Genomic DNA, 11,005 nt, shown 5'->3' on the forward strand with positions numbered 1-11,005 from the left:
ACAGCCCACCTCCACTAGTAGTCTTACCCGGTGACAGCAGGCTGGATTGTCCACAGCAATATTTCCACAACAACAAAAACAGCACAGCCGTCTCTGAACTCGCGTTGGGAGTTTCGTTGAAGTTGGATGTAGCTAGTCCAGTTTGTTTAATGAGCAGACACTTGCAAGCACGATTGGTGAACAGATGGCTGGCTAGCGTTAGCTTTCCACCGGCACACTCGTTCAACGCTCCCCACTGATGAGGTCACTTTACCGGCCACAGGAATCGAGCACCACCGCTGGTCTCCGTGCAGGCAAAGCTTGCGTAGTGTGTCGAGTATTGCGTCCGTAATAAAGTGTCCTGCATATTCTCCCATGTGTTCCAATGTATCCCGGTGGTACACGTGTGTAGTAGTTTGAATGCACATAATTGTTGTTCTAAAATTTCCAAGACTGTATGGCTTTAGTCTGGAGCGTCCCATATCATGCCGTCCCGTCTACTTTTCAAAATAAAAGCTTGCGTCCCAAAATTTCCGTCGGGATGAACAGTTTCTGCTCCTGCTGAGAAGCTAAGCGAGGATTCAAGATGGCTGACACTCGTTTTTTCCTCGGCAATCTCCGGAAAAAGCCGACAGTCCAACCCCCTTTGGGCTACGCGGAAGTGGCTCCTAATACACAATGAATACAGGCTGTAGTCTTTTGCCTCTGGGCAAAAAAGCCTGTGATGACGCAAAAATTGTCATTTTGCGTCATCTGAGGTTTTTTTCCAGATCCTCAATACAGAGATCTCCCCTCTCAGGGGGACATGAGGGAGGGAAGCATGGTCATTCAAAAGTACTACCGGGGTTCTACTGATACAAAGCTTAATGCTAATCGGTGAAGTTTCCCTTTAAGCATCTTTAGAAACCTGGACACTGACGAAAATATTACATTTCTCTCTTTAGCATTTTCCAAGGTCAGCCCTCCTGCTGTTTTTTGTCACCCATCTTTAAATCCCCTTTATTTATGCCTACAGTCTACATCCATTTTCCATATTACCCTCTTCTCTGCTATTCTTGGGGTCTTCTCGTTGTTTTATTTTGGACAAACCAAAATGTTTGCGTCAGTTTAACCAACTTCTAACTTAAAAATTTAATCTTTAACCACCTATATTCTCATTCCCACTGAACTATTGTGAATCTTATTTTTGCTGCTTCTATAACTTCATCCTCTCCTCTGTATTTGTGTCAACTGCAGGTGTTGGGAGTTAAGTGCTGGTAACATTAAATGGATCTACCAGATTCCCATCCTGACAGCCATTGGGGTAAGAGCATGAGTGCGAAATACAGTTCGCTACTGCTAAGTGAGCTTGAGAAGTTGCTAAGAAATGTGCAACTTTTACTGAGACTGAAGTAAGAATGAACTCCCTTTGAACAGGGACAGTCATCCCAAATAGTGTACGAGTTAGGGTATAAATCCAAATAAAAGTCCTCTAAGCTTTTGACATCACACTAGGTATAAACCTTCCTCACGCAAAATGACTTCCTTCACTGTATATTTTTTTTGCACTAACGTTACAGATACAAAACCACCATAAACTCTGATTAGTCTACCGCAAGCATTTGAAATATCAGCCAACACAATCATCAATTCAGCTCTCACACATAAGCTCATATTTGCAGATGTCACGCAGAAAGCCAATTACACCATACACAGTTTCACACACATTCTCACACAATATTTATACTCCCACACATGTAATGTACAGTATATCAGTAGTGACTTTCAACAAAACTAACATATGTACTAATACATGCACTGTATATCTAAATAAGACATTGAGAAGCGAATGGGTGAACTTGTTTCTGGCACGTTTTCTAGGTTAAAAATAAACCAATGTCCAGTGCGCTGTATTACTTTGGATTGGGCGAACCACATGCTCGCTGTACTGTTCCACTTACAAGTCGGAGACAAGAGTAAAGTTCTTGAATTATCCCGTTTATTAAGGCACTCAAAGCAGTGCCGAGAAAACGTAAAGGTGTCCAAATGTCTTACAGAAAACAGTGCTCTCACTCAACAGCCCCAGTAACAACAACAACAACAACAACAGAGATAAGGTCATCAGCGGGGAAGACCTAAATCTAGAAATATGCGCTTTATGTCTGTGTATTCAGATTTGACTTAGTTATGATTCTGAGCAAGATTGTTGATGCAAATTGCAGCTATCAAGCACTAATGGTATTACGTTAATCGCATCCATTAACTATGTCACAGCAAAAGCTGCAGCTCCAACTGCTGGACGGCCAATTTAGCGGGCCAATGTACAATAACTAACTCCTTTTTACCTCGTTCAGAATCTTTGCCTCAGGCCTCTTTCTCCCTCCCTTCAACTCTCCTGCACCAACGAGTATCAGGGGTCCGTTTCAGAAATCAGGTTTAGTGAAAACTCTGAGTTTGTTAACCCTGAGATGAGGGAAACTGAGTTTTCTGTTTCAGAAAGAGAGGTAAATCAAACCTGAGAGAGAGGGGTAACTCTAGCCCGTTTCAGAAAGAGAGGTAACTTAACGTCAGAGTCAGTTACTATGGTAACTTAGTCTGTGAACCTAATCTGGTCGGGAGCAGGTTTTCTTCAACAAACCTCGAGTTTCTCTCAGTCTCCTCCCTCCAACACAACACTCTTTTATTTCCTCATTCATTCATTCATTCAGTCTGTATCGGGCGCATTTTAGCGGTTTGTTATATCTGCATGAATTAAAAAAAAACGTGTTGGTTTATTACCAGTGTTAGGTGGACTTTAAAACGTTTTGTTCATCAACATGGCATTTCCTTTTGTCGACGATCCCGTTGATGAAGAAGCTGGATTACTTCTCAGGGAGTTAAACATACGTCAGGAGATGATATTGAGGCCCCGACTATAGATGCATTTTCATTTCCAGATACTAGCCTACCTATTTGAGTGGTATTGTTTTTCTTCCCAGTCTATCAGTTATGTAGCCTTCATAACCTTATCGTCCTCATATCAATAAGGTCACCCATCGTGGACATGCTCTTACATCCCGGCACATTCTTTGTGTCGCATTATGATTTTTTACAAATGGCAGTTTTCCTTACACCATTGGTGATGCGGAGCATATTAGTAAAGCCACTGTATGCAGAGCCATCAGAAAAGTGTACCTTGCTCTGAAATGTTTTTTAAACATTTGTGTAGAGTTCCCTGGACAAAAACCAGTGAGAGCCATTAAAAAGAAATAAATTATTGTAAATCATAATTGTTATGATGGTGCTGCAACATCAGAATGGGATTAGTAGTTTACTTTTCGCCCGCAGGATTGCACCTTAATGAAATTATAGGTGTACTAACATTTCAGTTTTCACCAGTAATATTATAGGTTACCTGTGATTAAATATTAAATTAATACACTATATTAGAGCTTACGCATTGACTCGAGCAGCCATTTTCTCCCATGCCAATTCTTGCTATTTTACTAACTAAATAGCCTACATGTTCAAACTTGATGTTTGTGCGCATGATAGGGGTGTAACGATCCATCTACTACATCGATTTATCGATTTATATTCCTATGATCCAACTACATCGATCTGTGCTTGGCGAGTTGGCCTTTTGGACAACATATATCAATCTAACATGGTTTTAAAATGTAATAAATCGATTGTATCGATACTAGGAAATATTTAAATTTAAGCACGTCAGACTTTATATGGATGTTTTTATACATCAGATAAAGGCTTTAAACATTACTCGATTCAGTCTGCCTATCCGTGACGTCATCGCCCCGCGCCAGCAGCAGCGCAAAGGCGCAAAGACAACAAAACATAGCATGGCGGATGGCAGAGGAGAAGCCGACGAGCGAGAAATTATCAAGCCACCATTGCGGTCCAGTGTGTGGAAACACTTTGGCTTTTGCAAAGACGGAGATATTCTAAATAAGTCGCTCGCTGTTTGTAGGATATGTAAAGGTCAAGTAAAGTACAACGGCAACACGACAAATCTCTCCAACCACCTACTAAGGCGCCATGGGATTTCACACAACACCGACCGTCCAGGCACCTCTTGCAGCGTTCCCGTTGCTACAGCAGCGAAAGGTAAAGTCAACTCTGCAGAAGCCTCAGGTCTCGCCTGCATGTTTAGTCAGAGACTAGGCCAAAACTCAGCTCGGGCGAAAAACATCACGGCAACAATTGCCAAGTTTATCTGCAAAGACATGCGACCCTACAGTGTGGTTGAAAATCCGGGATTCCGTGAAATGATTCAAACATTGGAGCCAAGGTACACAATACCAAGCCGACCACACTTCTCAGAAAAGGTTTTTTCCTGCATTGTACGAAAGTACTAAGAATTATGTGAAGCTGTCGCTTTCTCAAGCTGAACGAGTAGCGATAACGACAGATGGCTGGACGTCATGCTCAAATCAAGGGTATGTGACAATTACCTCTCATCACATTGATCCGAAGTGGAAAATGAAGACCTTTGTTCTGCAAACCAGAGTTTTAAATGAAGCCCATACTGGTAAAAATATTGGCGCGTTACTGCATGAAGCCTGCATGGAGTGGAAAATCTCCGACAAGAATCCTGCCATCGTCACAGATAACGCCAGGAATATGATTGTGGCCGGTGCAGAAGCCCAGTTCAGTCCACACATTACCTGCTTCGCTCATACACTCAACCTTGCCTCGCAGAAGGGTTTGGGGGTGGACCGTGCTTCCAGGTTGTTGGGGAAAGTGCGAAAAATTGTTGGATATTTTCACCGCAGCCCGATTGCATGTCACGCCCTACAGGAAAAACAAACTCTGATGGATTTACCAAAACATAAACTGATCCAAGACATAATCACCAGAATGTTTTTTGGAACAACAGTCAGCTATAATGGCAACTCTGATGTCCAAGGATCTACGAAAGGGGGTCACAGATGTAGGCAAGCTGAGTGAGAGTGATATTGCCAACATGGATGACATTGTTCAATTGATGGGTCCTGTCAAAATGGCAACCACCGTGATGTGTGAAGAAGACCAGCCAACTCTCTCTGTAATTGCTCTTCTTCAAGCAAAACTGCTGAAACACCTAAAGCCATGCGAAGACGACTCAACCCTGGTTGCAGAGATTAAGAGGGTGATGGCCAGTGACCTCTCCACACGCTACAGAGGCACCCAAGATGCTCTCAACATAGGTAATTAATTTGGAGTCTTAATTAAAATCAACTTGATTAAAATTTAGGTTATTAGACTGTATTAATTTGTAAAATGCCACACCTTTGCGTTTTCAAGTTTGAATTTGAGTTGTTTTTTCATATGGAAAAGTAAACAAGATATCTGCAATACAATTCTTAGTTCATGGTGGCTTTACATCATCACTGTGCCACATTTCTTTTAAACATACTAAAGTTTAATCTTCTGATTATTTTGTGTATGAGGAGGTGATCATCACTTGCAATTTAAGGTCAACTTAATTAAATAATGCAATGAATGCAATATTCTTGTTCTTTAAACAGCGTCAGCGTTGGACCCGCGATTTAAAGAACTGCTCTACCTGGAAAAAGAGGACAGAGAACAGGTCTACACAAAACTGGTTTTTGAGGCAGAAGTGTCCCACCAGGTAACTCTTCTCTCCTCTTTCCTCTGCTCTTTTCTCTTCTCCCCTTTCATTTGTCCTCTCTCAAATCTCATCTGTTCTTTATCTTCCTCTAAATTTATGTGTGCAGTATTACAGAGCAGAAATTTGAACAGTTCACACATTCTTACATCAATAGATGCAAGCAATGGGGAATCAGGAGGAAGATGAGGGAAGCTCAAGCACAAAGCTGTCAGGATTCAATGAAGAGACCATAGGCGTGTTTCATGTGATACCAATAAAAGATTGTTGTTGTTTTGTATTAATGAGAAACATGACTATATTTTGAAATATATTTCTTATATTGTAGCTCCAAATGAGTCACCTTCTTGTAAGAAGAAAGCCTTAGATGTGCTGTTTGGCGATTCCTTCACCCAAAGAGAAAGAAAATCCACAAGCGAGACAGCCAGAGCAGAGGTGTTTGAAAATGCCATGAAGTGGTGGAGATCTCAGGAGAAAGAGCTACCTGTACTTTCCACCCTTGCTAAACGGTACCTGTGCATTCCAGGCACCAGTGTGCCAGCAGAACGAGTTTTTAGTACTGCTGGCAACATAGTGAACGCACAGAGAAGTGTTCTATGGCCAGATCATGTTGATCAGTTGATATTTTTTAAAAGAAATCTGTAGTCATTGAAGAGTAGCCTAGTAGGTTACACTTGATCTTTTGTTGAATATTGTTTGTTTATTAAAATGAGAGTAGTAGCAGGTTCATCCACTGCTCATTCAACCTGAAGAAATGTTGGTTGCACTTTATTTTTGATATTAATACTGTATTTGTATTGTAATGTTGAAAAACAAAAGCAGAAGTAGCAGTTAAACCTACTGTTAATTCAACCTGAAGAGATGTTGGTTGCACTTTATTTTTGATATTAATATTGTAATATTTTTATGTTGAAAAACAAAAGCAGAAATAGCAGGTAAACCTACTGTTAATTCAAGCTGAAGAGATGTTGGTTGCACTTTATTTTTGATATTAATATTGTAATATTTTTATGTTGAAAAACAAAAGCAGAAGTAGCAGGTAAACCTACTGTTGAAATGTTGGTTGCACTTCCTGTACTTTTATTGAAAATGTATTGAATATTGAAAATGAGATCAGACAATTTTAACTTCCTGTTAATTCAACCTAAAGTGTTGTTTGCACTTTATTCAAATAAAATGTGAATGCATTTGCCATTCATTGTTGTTTACTTGTTTATTTATATTCATAATAAATTGATACCTGATTCCATTACAAGAAACAGGAATCTAGGAAACTTCACCTGCACTGTCCAGTATCCAGGTATTTATTTCAGTCACACTGGTTGAATTTTTGGCTAAAAGGTTACTGAATCGATTTCAAGTCACTGAATCGTTTCGGATCGTATTGTTCTAAATTAACCAATATTGTCCTTGAATCGTATCGACAACCACGAATCGTGATACAAATCGAATCGTTGTTAAAACGAATCGTTACACCCCTAGCGCATGAGTATTTCCGCCGACCCATTTGTTTGTGGTTGTTACCATGGTGAATCGTAGTATCATGGCTCCATTAATGCTGCCTTTTTCTTGTGGTGGTGCACGCGCTTAACTCTGAGTGAACCTACTCTGAGTTGATTGAACCAACTCTAATCAGCTGTTCCGAAACCAAAAACTCAGATTCCCATCTCAGGGTAAATCAACTCAAAGATCAGGGTTAGACTCAGAGTTTGTTAAACCTCCTTCCTGAAATGGACCCCTGTTCTGTCTGACGGAGGAATGATAAACCAGTCCGGTGTAGATAGGGTAAGAAGTTCTCCTAAATTAAATGGAGATAGAATTTGGCAACTTCTTTTCCAGCTGTATTATGAAGTTCTCCAAATTTGGTTTTCTCCTGGGCCCACCATGGTTAAGGTTTGGTGACTAAAATGCTTGATTAAGGAGTAATGAAACTAGTGAATATTTAGTAATTTGTGGTCATGGTTAAAAAAGCCAGCATAAGCCATTGGCTAAGAACAGTGTTTAGTATGAAAGTCAGGTATGCTACATGCCCGTGCACCACACAGACCTGCACATTCCTAGGGAGATCTGGCGGTAAAAACCCAACCAACATGTCTTGCAATACAAATTGCCCTGTCAAGTACTCATCCCACCTATTTATATGCTACATTGCCCGCTGTACGGATTGTCTTGTTTTTTGGGCAAAGGCAGAATTTAAGATGCAATGCTTTCTTCAAAAAGGTGGTTAAGGTAACCACTTCTACCTTTTCTAATAGCCACTGCACGTGCTCATGGAAATATTGTATTAACTAGAAGCTAGGTGGTGTTTACATCCATGTCTATCCAGACTCATATAGTGTATGTAGTGAAGACTATGAAGCAATTTAATAAAAAGGTATTAAATGTGTTTTTTGGCGAAACATAGAACAAAAGCATAGAAGATCTACACAATTGCCACAGTTTTAAAAGGTGGACACCCAAGATTAGTGTCCCAAATTCAGTATCCGAACAAATGTGAAATATGGTCAGAATCTCCACTTCTGTTCCTGAGTTAGGGCATTGAACAATGGCAAGAAAATAGAAAAAAAAAAAGTCATAGAAAAGTTGACCTTTTGCCAGACTGATGTCATCATTTTATCATATTAAACATGGTGTCAAATGTTGTCATAATTAGTGTAGGAATGATTGAGTTATGGCTAAAAATTGTGTTTTTTGAGGTCACAGTGACCAATCAGTTCACCCTTGAGTCCAAGTGGACGGTTGTTCTAAATTTGAAGACATTCCTTCCAGGGGGTCCTGAGATATCGTGTTCATGATAATGGGATGGACGGACAATCCAAAAACATAATGCCTCCAGCCACGGCTATCACTGGCTGCGAGGCATACAACTCTTCTTCATCTCTGAAAATAGCTCCAAAGAGAACTAGAAAAAGAGACCGTGTGGATGTGTTGTATGTGTTAGTATGAACTAAATAATCTACGCCTAGAGGGTGCATCTGAGCACAATTAACCCTAAGGCAGAAAGTAACCTCAAAGTTGGTTGATCGTGCAAGTTTTTAATGATCTCTGGGGTTGTCCTCAAAAAGGAAGGAGCAACACAGAGAAGAAGTGAGGAGCTACTTTGACAAAGAAAAAGAGGAGCAGGGGAGACACATCATTAAAAACAGACTTTCCTGTCTGCCCGTTCCTGGAAGAAATTATGCAGACATGGTACTTCAAATCTGATGATTATTTTCCTTTTAGTCAACATGTATAAACTTACACTACAGCTATTTGAAACTGGATACTGTTAATGTAGAGGTTTGGTTATGGTGTATGGCAGTGTAAATGCCTTGTACAGAAGCATCAAATAATTAACTAAAATATTTCAAATGTACACACTCTCTCTATTTATTTCTCTCTTTATCTTATCTTCCTTTAATTCAAATTCAAATGAGCTTAATGGCACCAGTATTTGTTTGGTACTTGGTGCTGACCGAAAGTCCTTCTCCATGTCTTCTCCAAACTTCTCCCACACCCGCGGCTTTGCCTCTTTCACGGCAGAGGCTGCAGCTCTTCGGGCCCTTCGGTACCCTGCAACTGCCTTTGGAGTCCTTTGGGATAATATATCCCATCAAGACTCCTTCTTCAGTCGGACGGTTTCCCTGACCACCGGTATCCACCATGGTGTTCATGGGTTACCACCCCTTGAGGCACCTAAGAACCTAAAACCACAGCTCCTCGCCGCAGCTTCAGCAATGGAAACTTTGAACATTCCCCACTCGGATTCAATGCCCCCAGCCTCCACAGGGATGCACGAAAAGCTGGTGTGAGTTGAAAGTCTGTCGGAGAGGGGCCTCCTCCAGATGTTCCCAATTTACCCGCACTACCCATTTGGGCTTACCAGGTCTGTCCAGAGTCTTCCCCCACCCCCTGACCCAACTCACCACCAGATGGTGATCGGTTGACTGCTCCGCCCCTCTCTTCACCCGAGTGTCTGAAACATACGGCCTCAGATCAGATGAAATGATTATAAAATCGTTCATTGACCTTCGGCCTAGGGTGCTCTGGTACCAAGTACACTTTAGATTTAGATCAAGGAGGCCATTCCTCCCAATCACGCCTCTCCATGTGTCTCCATCATTGCCCACATGCGCGTTGAAGTCCCCCAGCAGAACTATGGAGTCCCCCACTGGAGCCCCATGCAGGACTCCATTCAAAGTCTCCAAGAAGGCCGAATACTCCGAGCTTTTGTTTGGTGCATATGCACAAACAGCAGTCAGAGTTTTCCCCCCCACAACCCGAAAGCATAGGGAGGAGACCCTCTCGTCCACCGTGGTGAACTCCAACATAGCGGCGCTCAGCCGGGGACTTGTGAGTAATCTCTGTACTGTATGTATTTGTTCATGTTCATTTGTTTTCATGTGGTAGCCATGCTGGTTCAGTATGCCTTCAATTTTGAATAAATCCCCAACAGTGTCACCACCCACACCACCCCACACCATCACACCTCCTCCTCCATGCTTCACGGTGGGAACCAGGCATGTAGAATCCATCCGTTCACCTTTTCTGCGTCGCACAAAGACACGGCGGTTGGAACCAAAGATCTCAAATTTGGACTCATCAGACCAAAGCACAGATTTCCACTGGTCTAATATCCATTCCTTGTGTTTCTTGGCCCAAACAAATCTCTTCTGCTTGTTGCCTCTCCTTAGCAGTGGTTTCCTAGCAGCTACTTGACCATGAAGGCCTGATTTGTCTCCTCTTAACAGTTGTTCTAGAGATGTTTCTGCTGCTAAAACTCTGTGTGGCATTCATCTGGTCTCTAATATGAGCTGCTGTTAACTTGCGACTTCTGAGGCTGGTGACTCAGATGAACTTCCTTTCCTGGGGCGGTCCTCATGTGAGCCAGTTTCGTTATAGTGCTTGATGGTTTTTGCGACTGCACTTGGGGACACATTCAAAGTTTTCGCAATTTTCCGGACTGACTGACCTTCATTTGTTAAAGTAATGATGGACACTCGTTTCTCTTTACTTAGCTGATTGGTTCTTGCCATAATATGAATTCTAACAGTTGTCCAATAGGGCTGTCGGCTGTGTATCAACCTGACTTCTGCACAATACAAGTGATGGTCCCAACCCCATTAATAAGGGAAAAAATTCCACTAATTAACCCTGACAAGGCACACCTGTGAAGTGAAAACCATTTCAGGTGACTACCTCATGGAGCTCATTGAGAGAACACCAAGGGTTTGCAGCGCTATCAAAAAAGCAAAGGGAGGCTACCTTGAGGAATCTAAAATATAAGACGTTTTCAGTTATTTCACACATATTTGTTAAGTACATAATTCCATATGTGTTCAACCATAGTTTTGATGCCTTCAGTGAGAATCTACAATGTAAATAGTAGGGCTGTCCTCGACTAAAGAAATTCTTAGTCAACTAACACTTATACGATTTTGTCGACAAATCGATTAGTTG

The 11,005-nt window shown here is 41.5% G+C and overlaps 1 protein-coding gene across 1 annotated transcript in view; it reads left to right on the forward strand.

Moving 5' to 3' along the window:
* The window catches only part of LOC114564574 (parathyroid hormone 2 receptor), an 80,381-nt gene that overhangs the window by 39,627 nt on the left and 29,749 nt on the right, over window positions 1–11,005 (forward strand). Inside the window, exon 9 of the mRNA XM_028591987.1 lies at window positions 1,216–1,282. Within this exon, the coding sequence (XP_028447788.1) occupies window positions 1,216–1,282 (67 nt within the window). The remainder of the gene's footprint in view (window positions 1–1,215; window positions 1,283–11,005) is intronic.

Source organism: Perca flavescens, chromosome 11, assembly GCF_004354835.1.
Source record: "Perca flavescens isolate YP-PL-M2 chromosome 11, PFLA_1.0, whole genome shotgun sequence".
In the NCBI taxonomy this organism is placed as follows: Eukaryota; Metazoa; Chordata; class Actinopteri; order Perciformes; family Percidae; genus Perca; species Perca flavescens.